Raw genomic sequence first — 15,905 nt, forward strand, 5'->3', positions numbered from 1 at the left:
CCATTTTACAGATGAGGAAAGTAAACTTGCTCACAGTCACACTGCCAGGATGTGGTCACCTTGAACCCTAGCTGTTCAACTTCAGCTCCCACTTTCTTAATCACTCCTCATTACGACTTCTCTCTTTATCGTAGGTCTCCATATCCCAGTGCCCCCATCAGATGAACCAGCCCATTCCACACAGGTTGGTTGTAGACACAAATACACTTTACTCAGGGGTGAGGATTTCAAGATACAAATAAGTACTGTATGGATTAATACTCAGCATTTTGGCTTAGACAGGTTTCGAAAGTTCTATAGATGAGCATTCTCCAGCCAAGAGTCTTGAAGACATTTAAAAAAATCAATCTATCACCCACTCCTGGCCCAGATTAAGCTAACTTCCCTTTAGCCCATTTCTCCCCTTAGCCACCCTAAATCTGACCTATCCAATCAAGTTGTTTTCTGCTTAAGACCCAGGGCTCGTCTCCTTCCAGTCACCTAGAGTCACCATAGTCATCAGGATCATCATCTCAGGGTCTCCACTAATTCCTAGGAAAGCAGGTCTTCTCCTTACCCAAGATTATCACTCTAGTAATGGGGTTGTGGTCATAACCTTACCACCAACTCCTCCCAGGAGCTGGTGTTGCCTGGCCTTTGGCCTCCAGAAAACCCCATTGTTTCACATCTTATGTGCTTAAAACACATGCCCTGCCCTGTCTTTTAATGAGTACTGGATATTCTGAACTGTTTCTGTCTCAAGCATTTCCAAATCCATTTGTAAAGTTCAAATTTGTCCCAGTTAACTCTAGATGGAAGGAAGTAGAAATTCTTTTGTAGCACCTCTTATAGATGTACCTGTCAGAGGAATCGATGTCTGAGTAAAGGTTCTACAGTTCTGCTTTACTGGAGCGGTGCTGTGGTCCTGTTGTACTTAAGGGTTTATCTAAGTTCAGTTAAAAGCTCCAGTGCACTGCTATGTGATAAATTGGCAGTTCAGCTTTACTCCAGGCAAAAATTTGGCGTATGAGCCCTGTACCACCCCATTGCCCCTCAAAGTGAGGCATTCTGATCAGCTGTCACTATACTATGCTTAGTAGAAGCAATAGACTAATTAAAAATAAAGCAATGGGACTAGATTAGCATGCAACCCAACAAAGAGGTATCCGATGTGATAAAAGAAGCGACTATACAGACTAGATGTCCTAAAGGATCTGTTCCAAAAGTGACTGGGAAAATTGTGTTGCCAGACCGTAACAAATGGTTAGGAAAACAAATGTTCAATTTGAGGAAAGCTTCAAAATTGAGGAACACCAGAGGAGTAAAATTAGCAATGCCAACAAGTTAGAGAAGTTGGATGGGCGTAATGTGTTGAGACTCAGGTCAGAGTGATAAAAGTACTAAGTTTTTATTACACATGTTCATGCTTTCCTTCATCTTGGTGGAGCACGTACTCCAAGTTGACATTTGCAAAATTTCTGATTCTAATATGAAGCAACATTTACCTTTTCTTAAAGGAGAAGAGCCACGTATTTGTTGTTTTTCCATATCTTATAATAATCTTCCTTCAGTTACTGCTCTGAATATCACTGGCAAACCCAGATTGCTTATGCAGTGAAAGAACATCTGTGGTGTGGTTACTTTAAGATTATATTAGACCTACCTTTTTAATAACCAGGAACCCTACTACCTTCTGGTTAGACTGACTATAGCCCTTTAACCTCTGTGGTCATGCAGGTCTTTTTTGGCTTTCACTGGTCCTCAAGAATGGGCTGGCTGAGGGATTCATTCATTTTCCCAATCTGCCAAGGCTTTTAAAAACTAGATGGTCAGTTCACCACTGACAGATGTATTTTAAGAGTTTGGCAATGGAACCTCAAATATTTACTATGAAAGATGTTAACCTCCAGTGTCTAGCCCAGAGGGTGGCACTTTTGGGGGCTTAAGAAAGATATAGGGATAAAGGAATGAGTAGATAGAACCACCTCCTTGTCTTGGTACTGAGTTAAGTCCTTTACCAATTATACCTGGTTAGCTCTTTGGGGTGTCTTTCAAAAGAGGCTGATTCCAGCCCAGAAAGGTATCAGCCCATTCTGAATCCCTAGGGTCATTGACAGGACCTCCATGGTTTATTATAAAAGCTGAGGAATGTCGGGAACAGCTGATGAGTTTCCAGCATCTAGGTTTATGCTCTACAGTGGCCGAAAGAAAAAAAAAGAAAAAGAAAAACGCAAAACCAACAACTACCAGTGCTTTGCTTTGACATCAGTACTGTAATGAAATGAAAGTGAAACAAAGGCTCAGTAACCCAAAAGTAGATAAAAAAGAAGGAAAGCAAACTGCATAGCCAGTCCCTAAACCAGCTACATTCACCCTAAATACACAGAATTTTTCTGACTCTTTACAGAAGTTTTTTTTATGGGGAACTGCATTGGTATTGCAATGATATGATTTCAGTTGCCTTAATTTCAAAAGCAAGCCATTCCTTAGTCAGATTTGCTGGTTGATGATGTTACCATTGCCTCCATAGGAACCTGTATAATGCTGTGATTGTTGCTAACAGCATCTGAAATTCCACAGACAGAGCCAGCCCCTTTCTGAGATGCAAACCAGAGCTGCCCCAGGGGCTTTGGAGGGAAAATTGTCTCTACTCACCCTCCACAGCATCATTCATCAACTCACCAACCGACTTACAGACAGGCACACAAACAATATGCGATGTAGTCTCTAGCCTAAAGGAAATCTTGTGGGCAACTTATAATGAATCTAAATATTCAAGTGTCAGCATGCGAACTGACAGCAGCCATGCACCAAGACAAGACATTTATTGAACAATACTGCAGTAGAGATTTTGAGGAACACCAAAAAAATAAAATATATCATCCTTGCCCTCAAGGAGAGGAAAATTGGAAGACAATCTTACAAAACCGTGAGTTAGCGTTATTTTCTGGAAAGCACACAGGCTCTGCACTCTGGCAGACCGACCCAGGTTCCGATTCAGACCTCCAAGCTGCTTGTCAGTTGTATCACCTTATGGTCTTCTGTTTTCTTGTCTGTAAAATGGGAATAATAATATCTATTCTCAAGATCGTTATGAGGATTAATGGGATGATTTGTGACGGAATGAACGTAATTCTTTGTGTTATGAAAAACGTTTTTTAAAACCACCTTCTGTAATTCTCAAGAGGGCAAATTCAGCCTTTATTGGTTGGGCCTAGAGATGGGAGTAAAGAATGAAAATGGAGAGTATGAAATTATTTCGTGGAAGAAAATGGAGAGCTGAAGGGTGACCCTGTGTGTGTGGGGAGGGGGCGGGAGGAGGATCCCAGGAGCAGAAAATCCTAGTGCTGCAGAAGTGGAGAGGCTGGAGGGGAGAGTGTGGAGAGAGAGATGAGGCAGCTATAGTGGAAGACGCGGAAATTGAGGTGTTCAATGGTGATTCTAAATAGATTTTTCCCTTATGCACCATTTCCTCCATTTCTCAACGGTCTTCAGTAAAATCTGTATATTGATTGATGCTTTGTAGAGTTGAATTTGTTTTTGGATATGAACCCAAGTTTTAAATTCTGCTTTGAAGCATCATGACAAGAATGAAGGATCCTAGCCTTATCTAGTCACATAGAGAAGATGCTTGGCTATTAATAATAATAAAAACTGTTTGTAATTTACTATTAATGGTTTTTCACAGGAAGGAAGAAATCAGTATGTGCTGGAGTAGATAAAAAAGACATTTGGAAAGAGTAGGACTTATAGTTGTCTTAAAAAGTGGGAAAGACTTAGAGGGAAGGAGAGAAGGCATTTTGGGTGCAGAGAATTGCAGGGGCAAAGGTGTGGAGACAGAAGTGTACGTAGTGCTTCTAGGGAATTCTGAAGAGAACCTTTTCATTATAACAGGGAACCTTTTCTTAAGAAATACTGAAATTGTGTCCAGATAACTTAGAATCACATGGAGAAGAGCCTTGAAAGCCAGATAGAGCTAGTAAGTAGTCAGGATCTGTGGGAAGGTTTTAAAACGAAACATTTAATCCTAGAGATTTTGTTTGAAAAAATTAATTGGGTTGTGATAATGGCATTGTGGTAATGTAGAATGCTGCTCCCTGAAGACTGTAGTATAAGGCCAGGAAAATTGGAAGATTTTGAAGGAAAAATTGCACAATTTTGTATGGAAGACTAAACAATGAGAGCAGTTTTGTGTTGGCAGTCTGGAACAAAAATGTTATTATAAATAAAACGACTCCTAGTCAGTGGGATCTGACTAGGTTGGCAAACATGAGACTGAGGATTTGAAGTTTCAGCAAAATATTCAAGTCTAGGTGTCCTGAAGTCAGTTGAGAATAACTTGAGCAAAGATGAAAGGTTAGAGTTGGTGATGCTGATGGAGCTGTTTACTGCATAAAGGTGATAGTTTAACCACCTGAGATTTTAATAGGTTCATTGAGGAATTGAGTGTAGACAGAAAAATATCAACTACCCAGGGAGATTTGGGACACAGAAGGTTCTAGAAATCAGGGGAAAAAGGAATTCTTCATGCTTCCTCCTTTCAGATGCTGCCACCATCCACAATTACTCAGGCCAAACCCTGGGAGTCGCCCTGAATTTCTCTCCTCCTTTCACACCCTGCACTCAACCCATCAGCCAGTCTTGCTGAGTCAACCTTTGAAGGTATATCCTATTCTACCGCCTCCACAGCTGCCACCCTGGCTAATTTAGCAACATCTCTCACCAGAGCTACAACAATAGCCCTATAAATGATTCCACTCCTTCTCTTGGCGGCCTCAGTCTTAAAATCTGAATATTCCATGTAAAATAGAAGTCAGGTTATGCTATTCTCCTACTCAGAACCCTCCTAAGGCTTCTGCTCACACTTAGAACAAAAGTCAGTGTCCTTACTGTGCCTCCAACGCCCTAGGTGACCAGAAGCAACCTCCTCTGAGTCTTCCCCCCACCGCTCATCCCTTCTCTCATTCCACTGTTGCCACCTTGACATTCTGTGGCCTCCAACACTGTGAGCTTGTTTTTCTTCATAGCCTTTTCCTTTGCTGTATGTAATGCCTGAACTCCATGCACCCTCCCCCGCCCCGCCCCCAGCCACACACGTGTATTTTCATGACTTTCTTTTATCCTGTGAGTGTACTGAGTGTCAGTTACTGTCCCAGACATTAGGGATGCAGCAGGAAAAAAACAGATGACCCTCCTTGTCCTCATGGCGCTTCCATTCTAGTGGTGAGACCAGACAATAGACAGGACAGATAAGTAAAATACGTTGTGTGGTGGATAATGGTAAGTGCTAAGGAGAAGAGTCAAGCAGAGGAAGGGGACAGGAGGTGCCAGTGTTGGGTGTGGTGAGGGTAAGATGTGATTTTAAGTAGAGTGGGCAAGGAAGCCCCAGTCAAGGGGATGTTTGAGGAAAGACTAGAAAGAAGTTGGGGGAACAAACGAATCAACAGCAAGCAAGTGAAAGACTCTGAGAGAGGAGAGTGCCTGGCGTGTTTGTGGAAAAGCGTCTAGAGAGGGGACATGGAGGCTGTGGAAGGAGAACAGTGAGGCCTAGAGAGGCACCTGGGCTCAGTTGTGCAAGAGCTTATGACATTCTCTTCCTTCTATCTCAGTTATTTTTCTTCACAGAGCTTACATTCCTTGATAGTATATTACATATCTTTTTATTTATTTAATATTTTTTCTCCCTCACTAGAAAATAAACTCCACAAAAGCAGGACTTCATATTCTTCACCATAACAGTGTCTGATCCATACTGGGAACTCAGTTTTATTGAATAAATTAATGAACATAAGGGAGGAGCCTAGAACATAACATTCACTGTGGAAGAATGAGAACAGGAAGGGCCTTTGAACTTGGCAGGAAGGCATTGACTGGTCTTGTGGCCTTTCTGGGTCCTTGATAATAATAAATACTTAGGGTGGAGGTGGAGGGGCAAAATAGAAGGAGAGAGAGCAGATAAAGTGACGTCAACCCGTTCTTAGGCTTCCTTAATAGCAATTGAATTAGACAAGTGTTAAACAACTGACTGAGGTGTATTCTTTTTCTTCTCTCTAAATTATTTATGATTTATTTATCCTCTTAAATAGATAGTTCACAAAATTGAGCACGGTATTATGCTGATCCATTGCATCCCTGGGAGAACTGACAAATCCCACTCTGCTCATTGTTAACATAATTTTAATTACGGTATCTAAAACCTCATGTTAAGACTTAGCTATAATCTCATTTACTGTGTGGGAGGTGTTATCTGTTTCATGACCGAGGTAAAATCTTAGGAAAGAGAGCTCCCCAAACCACAGAGTATGAAGCACAGTTAAGCGTAAGTGACTGGAGAACATTTCTGTAATGAAGTGCTGGATGGGAAGGAGCTTTGTAAGTAGTATCAAAATATACAAATAGTGTCATTGAAAAGACAGCTGCGTGTCTTCTTATCTCTGCTTGAAAAAATTCAGACCTTCAAAGCTACAAGTACATTAAATAGACGGGAGCATCCTGTGACTCAGGTATTTACACAATGTTATTTAAAAGGAAATACTGTAGGCTGTGAAATCTTTATCCAAAATCTTTTAAACGTTTCTATGCCAAAGAATAAAGAAAATCCGGGAAAGAAAAAGAAAAGAAGGAAATCTCTCCTGCAAGAGAGATGGCAAAGCTTTGTATAAATAACATTGTTGGTTTGAGGGGACATATCTGATCCTGGTGGAAACAGTCCCAAGGCAGAGCTCGAAGCAGGGGACTAAACAGTACAATGCAAAAGTAATTAATTGCATGAGGTTCATTAGCATCACCAACAAAAGTTCCCTGCTGGGAGTGCTGTCATTTTTGTTAATCTTGGATACTTCTATCTTGTCTGATTTTCATCATAAGGAGGAGTTACCAAAGAAAATGCACACATCCTGAGAAGGATCATGATGGATTATAACAAAGTGGTTGTAATTAAAGGCAATACATAAATTGTCTCGTAAGCCTATCTTGAGGTTGCTGATAACTGTTATAGGGAAATAGTCTATGCTGCTTATAAATTGGTCAAAAAGATATTTAGCCCAAAGTTAGAGACACTTAATAATAAAATATGTAGATTTTCCTTATGTATCAGTACATCAGAAGAAAACTTTAAATTTTATGTTACATCAGAAATAAATAAGACATACATTTTAAGGTCATTTTGCAAAATGAACTTTTAAAAAATATGTGCATTTTATTTACTTTCTGGAACACGAATTGATTTACAGTATAAGTATAAAAATATTTTGAAATGGACCAAAGTAGCTTAGACTCAGTTTTCTTTCTTTCCCGCTCCCTACAAGGCTTTCTTTCTCGTGATTTGGGTAAAACAGCAAACGGCAAATGAGGGACAGCCTCACAGCTCTTTCGTTGCTAGGCTACATGTGTGCGGTTTAACCTGCATCCTGCCAGCACCGTTTCCAGAATACCCTGTAAAATATACACCTGTGTTTCCTGGAGAGGAGAAAAGGGGGATTGGCCACGTCTCCCTCCCACGTTTGTTTAGCCGTTAGAGGGGGCATGAGAGGCAAGGATACATACACACTGGGTAAGCCCAAAAGACTGACAGCCCCACACCTTCCACCAGGTAATGGAAGTGGGGAACATGGTTGTGTCCAAGCTTGTGTTCAGGGGTCTTCAGATCAAGGGGCATACAGGGGCTTTGACTTAGCCCCGCCTCTCTGTTTTCTTCTTTTACTGTACATTCCCCAACCTACTCACAGATTTACTAAATCCATACAGAGAGCATTCAGGGTCTGTTTTCCTGAAGGACATAAACTAACTAACTCTCTCCCTCACACCCTCCTCTGATCTGAAGAAGTGCATTCCCAAAATGTAAGTTTGTCCTGTGTGAGCCTTGATTTTACAAGGATCTTCCAGGATTCCGACAGTGATGGTAGACCTGGCTTGTGAATAGCACACTTCTCCCCACAACTCCCCCATCCTCTCTTGCCCCCGACATCTGACATCACACACACGCATCCCCTCACTCTCAGGTGCCACCAACCCTCCTGGCTCCTACGTTCAACACATTAAGGCTCTGCAACACCTTTTAGGCAGATTTCCTAGGATTCTGTCCAAAGACAAGGTGTCCCATCCCCCAACATTTTAGGCACACTCCTGTCCTCATCCCATATTCTTTCCCATGATGCTTTGAGGCCCCAGGCCCCAACCTCTCCAGAGTTTTCATTGCACTGATGTGGGGCTCATTCTCTGTGTCTGCTCTGTGGCAACCAGGGCTGTGATGAGCCTCCTCAGAACAGTGAGGCTCCATGGTTGTTCCTGGTGAATGGAATTCTTGGCTCATTTGTTGGAGTCATTGTTACATCCTTGTAAGATATGGATTCTTAAACATATCTGTCCAAATATTGGTGGAAATGTAAAAATCCCTTTAAAGAAATGATAGAAGTAAATAGGACAATAATGCAATCATCCTTGAGATGCATGCCAATATAATTTTCTACAGCACCTGTGATTGTCTCTCTCATAATGTCCATAAACTGTACTCCTGGCAATGTTACGTGCTCTCTCCCCTTATACAGGCACTGATGTTCAAGGTCATTTTTGTATCCTATAATATGTCCTTTGTTTTTGTACAGCTTTAAATAAAGAGCTTGTTTTTCAGGTTTTAGATAAAAGTGATACTGATGTTTCATTGAAACAAGAAAAAAAGGAAGTTTCTCTTGTGAAAAAAGGTAAAAAAAAAAATGTATTCAGTTTACACATATTAGCTGTCGTGTTTGGGTTGTTGTCAGTATGGCTTATGTGACAGATCTATGTGGGGTATAGATCAGAAGTTTGGCAGCAGTTTGGATTTTAAAAAATTAAATTTGTTGTTCCAGAAGTGGGAGGAAGCGTGGGTAGAGAGTGAGCTGCCGCCCTCAGGAGTTTTGAAGGGGCAGGCAGCCACCTCCTGCCTAAGAATAGTGCCCCCAACACTGCCACACAGCCTGAAGCTCCCAACAGCAGACTGATGTCACCCTCTGCATTCAATTCTACTTTGAAATCTGCCGAGAATTGATATCAGGCCTATGCTTTTCAGAATCTATTTTGAAAGTTATAATGACATTCCCCTATTTTCAATCACTTAGTCCTTTTCCTCCTTTTCGTAATTCCCCTGAGATCACTAAGAATAGTTCAACAAACACATTTATTCCTTTTTGTTCATGGGATGTAATTTGTCTCAGGTGAGACTCTAGAACTTTTTTTAGACATAAAGTTGTCATCTTATAATATGCAATCCAAAGACTATTTCCCTGGATAGAGAAGCTGGAAACAAACTGGATTCAGAAAATTTTATTTTCTTAGTGTCCATTCATTATTATTACTATAATTCTTTTATACCGTACTATGTATACCTTTCTCTCTTTTAATATTATACCATTGGCCCTAATCAACAAGTCCATTATTTTCATTGTCATCATCTTATTCTGAAATAAATTTTAAAACCTTTCTTAGCCTGCTTAGCAAGTCTCAGCTCATTTTGGCTTCATCATTCCCAGTCCTTTTTGTATTGATCCGTGCCATTATTTTGTGTCCACTTCGGTTGTCAGCTCTCCTTTCCTTTATACTTTGTTGCTCAGGTAACTTAATCAGCCATTCATTCACATCTTTATATTTGAACCCATTAATGAGGCCTCCTAAGAAATCATACATTTTCTTTTTTATCTTAATTAGGATAATTTGCAATTCCACAATCAGGATTTCTTTTGTAAGGGTCTCAATTTTAAAGCCAATCTTTTAGAGAAATTTCAAACTATTAACATGCCTTTTAGTAAGTGCCTGTTGGATTTCCAAATTGTAATGGAAAAATTGTTAATACAATTTTGATCCTAAAGTTAATATTTAATTTCAAATACTCATCCTGGGTTTGGAAGGAACAAATTGTGAAATATTTTCAAATGACTGTAATTATGGATTAGTTGGCTGTTGGGTTAAAAAAATTTCACTTTGTATGCAAGTCAGTGAATAAAACCATGGGTACCTGCAGTGTACTTCTGTTTTCTTTTATATTTCCTTAAAGGAGTCGGGCAGATCCTCAGAGATTTGTCCGCCACCTAAAACTTTCCTTGTTGCTGTTCTGTTCCAGTTGACCCTTAATGACCCTAAACTTGTTGGCAAAGGTTTACTTGGTGGAACAAAATATTTGGACACATCACAAGAATTCTAGAGATAAGTGGAAGAAGGACGCATTGGTTTATTGCTTATACTGTCCCCAAGACAATCTTAAAACCAATCCAAGGGAATCAAAGCATTTCCGCTTCTCTCTAGTCTGTAAACAAATCACTAACCTCTCTGGACTTCCAATTCTGAGGTTCTCTGAGTGAGAAAATCAACTAGATGAGTCTAGATTTCTTCCTCCTTTAAAGGTTAACTCTGTTGGACAGACGTTTCTGATTGGGATCTGTCAGGATGTCTTTGAACCTACACCCAAATTGCAATAGAGTGGGATGCTAGTGGGGAGACAGGTGGCTGTCTGGGCAGAGGATGGTGATAGAAGGGAATCTGAACAGTTCCAGTCGGTCACCCACGCACACCAATAGCAGATAACAAGCATCATAAAAGAGAAATTGCAAAAAAAAGTGACAGAGGCTCTTGAATTATTATATACACTATATACACTTTATTAAAATGGTATTATAAGAACATATGGTGCAGTTTTACAAAAGGATGTTTGAATACCAAGTCAACTATATACAAGTAGTTAATGAGCTAACACTTCTTTCAGTTCACTTTATTGTGTGATCATCAAAATGTCATTGTCTTCATTTTCTCTGTGTTCTTTTGAAGAAAAAGAGGATCTGTGCAGTGATACCCCAGAAAGAAAGAGGAACTCTTCACCACCTCACTGGGAAAGGTGCGTGCGCTGCAATTGTATGAATTCCAGTGAGTTCACTTACACTGTCGGAAAGTAATTATTAATATTTAAATACAAGAAGAAAGAAAATAATAGCAATAAGCAAAGGCAATTAAGAACCGAACCAAATTTTACCAAGGAGACAGGAAAGAATAGAATACATTAGATTTCTTACCCTTTTCCCAAACCTTTTCATTTTCTTTTGTGAGAATTCTGGAATAATGAAATGAAACAGACTTAGCTTCCTACTCACAGCAGGCAACTAATTCAAATGACTGCGACGTAGTCAAAGAACTGAGAATGTCACGTCTTTATAAGGCATGACTATGAACCGATTTTTTGTGTGGCTCATTATCTTATTGTCATATATGTATGTATAATGCTTGCATACTAGAATTTTCTTGACATGAGACTTTTGTCACTTGTAGAATAAAATCAGCTGAATATTTTGGATACCCAATAGAAGAAAAGAATATTTTCAAAGAAGCAGACTCTTGCCCTCACTCTACAACAAACCCGTCTGAGCTGCTTTCCAGGCCTTCAGCCCCAGCATCTCTGAATCCAGCGCCTGTGCCCTTTTCACACAGGAGCACGTGGAATTAAGTGCAAGAAAAGGCAGAGAGGAGCTTTTATTTTACGGCCCTTGCTGTAACACTCAAATCCCATCACTTCACTCTGCTACTCAAAGCCTTTCATAGCCCCGTCACTTTTAAGATAAGTCAAAAGTCTTTAGGATGGCCCAAGTCTCCTTCATTCCTGCCTCTTCTGTAGCCCCCACTTTGCTTCCCAGAGTTTCTAAATTACTTATAGTTCTGTTTCATCCCATACTTCCAGCGCTTGTGCCATGCTTCTTCCTTTCTTTGAATGTCCTCTGCAACTTGTACACCAGTCTCTTACCCTTTCATTCAAGGCTCAGATCAACTGTTCTTTCCTTCAGTCCCCCCGCACTCCCAGGCAAACTCCGTACTCACAGAGCCACTATTGCAGTGGAGCAGATTGCATCATAGTCGTTCAGGTTCAGTAATTACTTGTTAAATGCCAACTATGTTCTGACACACAATGGTGAGCGGTGCTTCACGGTCAAGTGGAATTGTCTGTCTGAATATCTGTCTTCCCACTGCATATAAGCTTCATTAAGGACAGGAGCCAGAGCTTTTCTTCTTCATAACGCTAAGCCTCTGAGAGGTCTTCCCTGACCGTTCCATCTAAAATAGCCCACCTCACTTCTGGCAAGGGACCCTATCAAATCATGTCATCTCATTTTATTTTTTTCACAGCACTTATTAGTACTTTAAAGTATTTTATTCAGTCATCTATTTCTTTTCATGTTTTACATTCTAGCTTGCCTATTTTCTGTATTGTCCACTAGAACGTAACTGCTCTGTGATAGCTGGGACTGTCTTGCTCACCACTGTGTCCCTAGTGTCCAGAATAGCACCTGACTCAAAGTTGGCACTCTATGATATTTGTTAATTGAATAAATGATGTGGGCTTTTTTCCAGTTCTGTTGCTAGGCCAGTTTATAGACAATGCTTTTACCTAGAGTTATTTATTAAAATTTGAGTTAACATTTAAGATCCATTCAAAAACTGAAACATGTTTTTGTGTGTGTATGTATATTTGTGTTGGTGTATTATTTCATATATTCCAGGTCTTTCTGAGGTTGTGTTTTTTTTATTGTCTTTAAATGGCAACTACAACGTGAATGGTAGAACTACAATCCAATTTAAAGAATCTTAATAAGAATCTTGGCAAATGCATTGCCGGTGGTAGTGATGATAAAGATGATAATAATAATTAGGTACTATTTACTGAGTGCTTACTAGTAGTAGGCATTGAGCTAAATTCTTTGTATATCTTGTTTAATCCTCAGCACAGATCTATGAGGTAGACATTATTATTGTTTTGCAAAAGAAGAAACAGGTTCAGAGAGGAATGCTCTGTGCTCTAGTGTAGTGAATTTTACTTTCCCCCCTACCACCAGCATGAATTTCCAGCATCCCTAAAATGGTGGAAAAAAAATGAATAAAACTTCAGCATAAAGCAGGTTATGATTAATGGGCGTTCAGACATTGTGCAAGTATTCTTTAACAGACAATTAAGCATTAGTTATAATGTTCTTAATCTTAAGTAAAATATCAGCTGAAGTTAGACAGTATAATTAATGGCAAGGAACTGTTGACAGTAGAGGCACATGCCCTTTGATATCAACTCTTATCCGATTTTAAAAGGCCTGTACAATATAAACCTATAAAACTCTCTGGAGTCGTGGTCTTAATTTATGGACATTAGCGTGAAAGAATTACAAAAGTCTCCTAATTACTTGACAAACAAACCCTTTGCGTGATCGGACCCCTGCCTGCCGACCCAGCTTCATCTCCCGTATTGCACATCCCCAAGCCCTCTTGTGCTTTTTTGTCCCTATAACACTGAAAGCTTTGGGTCTCATTAACATGCTACACTATTTTGTGAATCCTTACTGCAAGTTGTTTCCTATGCTTAGCCAGTTATCGTTTTAAAATATGTATCAGATCACCTCGCTCCCATGCAAGAAACTCTCCAGTGATGGTGCCTACTCTGCTTAGAATGAACCCCACTTCCCGCCCCATGACCTCATCTCTCTCCCTCTTCTTGCTGTGCACTCCACTCCAACAGCTCTGACCTGCTCACTCTTCTTTGAACAGCCTTACCTCATTTCTATTCCAGAATCATTATACTTCGCCCAGAACATTCTTATTCCCCCAGATCGTGACTAAATCTCTCTCTCAACTGACTTTGTCCCTTTTTGTCTTATTTCTGTACATTCCTTCCCCTAGGGTAAAACCTTAGTTTAAAAACTTCTGTCAGCAAATGAGAGATAAATGGTATATGCCGACTATTGTTAGGAATAAATTATCACCAATTTTATTTAATTGTGGCTACCCAAAAACCTTGAAATAAGATTTGTCAGGAATAGGCATTCTTCTAATTGAGAATTGATTTTATATGACTACATAAATGACCATTTTCAGCACTGCATTTATGTCCTTGCTTTCATTTATTGTGTATTAACATTTCATCTGTTGTATCAGAACATTTCTGAGTTTGTTAGTGTCTAATGTGATTCCTACTTTGAAACTATAAACCTCTGCCTGTTTTTGCCCAGTGTGCTGATGGAAGATTTAAATGCAAGTTCTGGACACAGAGTTTCTGTGAGTGGTGGTGGTAAAGTTGCTTCTTCGCTGACAGTATCTTCTCAGAGCACATCTGTCAAGGAAACAGCAAGAAAACTGATATCTAAATTAAGGTAAACATATTTACTATCGTTTCTTCACGTGCTTTGTTGAACTTTCCAACCAGTGGCAACTGCTGATTTTTTCCCCTATTAAGTGGTAACATTATTGAGAAAATTCAGTAGAATGACTTTATGACTTGTCTCCTAACTACACTGATTTAGAATATACCATGGGTTAAATGTCCCTTGGAATAGACCTACAAATGTTACATGGTCCAGCAATATGGTGGATGTTAGTCCTCTTTCGAATGCAATGAAGAATTCTTACTGAATTTGCCATGCTTGCTTTTCTCTTTCTTCCATTCCTTCCTTCTTTCTCTCCTTCTTTCCTTCCTTCTTTCTCTCTTTCTCTTCTTCTCCTTCTCCTTGCCTCACAAAGACCCTCCTGACATTTGAATCGCCTTCTAAAAAGTCTCTTTTTATAGCTTTAGATAATGAACTTATTAAGGGAAACTTAATTTCACTCTCATGTTCAGTGTAGAAGGTAAAGATTTGTGGGCACAATTATTTGAGGAATTTAGATGTCTGGATCTCAGTTCTCAAAGGATAAAGACAGAGAGGAGGCAAAGTCCAGGATTCAGAGTTTTTCCAAATAGGGACCGATGATAGGAAGGGCTTTGTGGTCAAGTCAGAGAAGCTGGTATACAAAAGAGTGCCCTAAAATAGGTGTCAAATGGGCGGGTCAGGACAGGAGCAGTAACACTGCTAAACCCGTGCAGCCAGTTGGTTTGGTTGAGGGTCACAGACGATGGAGGGGCCTGTGTGAGGTAAGAGCTCTCGGGGAAAGAGAATGCACACATACCCTAGCTGAAGAAGTGTTTTCACTTAGGAAAGTAGCTTTGACTTTCTGATCAGTGACTGACAAAATATTCCTGAAGAAGAGAATTGGCCAAGAGTAGAAGCAAGTGGGAAGAAAGAGAAAGGTAGAGATGAGGCATATATATACACATACATATATAGGAGCTACAGCCTCTACTCAGGCCCCAGGCTGAGGTTCTGTGTGTGAAAGGAGGCTGCTGGCCACTGTAAGACATAAACTCATGTCTGCAGCTGCCCTGGACGTTGTGAAAGTTTCTGTGGCAGCATCCAGGGCTGTGGGGCTGTGCTTACATGGGCATGAAGGCCCCACCTGCTGTCCTTTTGGAACACACTCCTAACAGCAGTCCTGACCCAGGAGAAAGGAGGACATAGTCTGGGTTATGTGCAGGGGGATCTGCCTGGGACTTTGCATCAGGACACATTTTCACTAAGGATACTAGGGATCCAGAGACAATCTGTTGACCAAGAAATGAAGCCAGAGCACTACATTCCTGAACACTAAGTTCCATCCACCAAATCTGCCCTAGGGCCTGGGTCGACAAGCTTACAACTAGCCTGGGACTGGGACAGAGCAGGCGAGCCCTCAGTGTTGTACAGATATTATGAGGTTGAAAAAGGTCACTTGTCCAATGATCTGGATGGATGTCTGTTTCATACTGCCATGGTCTATCATCTAGTCCCTAAAGAATGGGATTCTCCAACCAGTTTCTTACCATCCGTCAGTTGTCTGTCCAGAAGTAATGTGTAAGAGCCTCAGCTTCGAAGGTGGGTAGCCATAAATTTTCATGCTGCCTTGTTACTTACTAGTTCTAAGATTCAGGCATATCAGTTGGTCACTAGGACATGTTAGTATGCAATAAATTATATAAATGTATATGTGCCTGTGTATATCTGAATAATTGTGCACATATGGATGCATGGATATGACCACATGTCCAATGATTGGGACATCGCTTCAAGTGAATCAGGCAT

At 40.3% G+C, this 15,905-nt stretch overlaps 1 protein-coding gene across 1 annotated transcript in view; it reads left to right on the forward strand.

Annotated features, from left to right (window-relative positions):
* MORC1 (MORC family CW-type zinc finger 1) overlaps positions 1-15,905 on the forward strand; it is a 168,081-nt gene that overhangs the window by 133,805 nt on the left and 18,371 nt on the right. The window contains exons 21-23 of the mRNA XM_070582769.1: positions 8,609-8,678; positions 10,774-10,840; positions 13,986-14,126. Of these exons, the coding sequence (XP_070438870.1) occupies positions 8,609-8,678; positions 10,774-10,840; positions 13,986-14,126 (278 nt within the window). The remainder of the gene's footprint in view (positions 1-8,608; positions 8,679-10,773; positions 10,841-13,985; positions 14,127-15,905) is intronic.

The sequence above is a fragment of the Equus przewalskii genome, chromosome 18, assembly GCF_037783145.1.
Source record: "Equus przewalskii isolate Varuska chromosome 18, EquPr2, whole genome shotgun sequence".
In the NCBI taxonomy this organism is placed as follows: domain Eukaryota; kingdom Metazoa; phylum Chordata; class Mammalia; order Perissodactyla; family Equidae; genus Equus; species Equus przewalskii.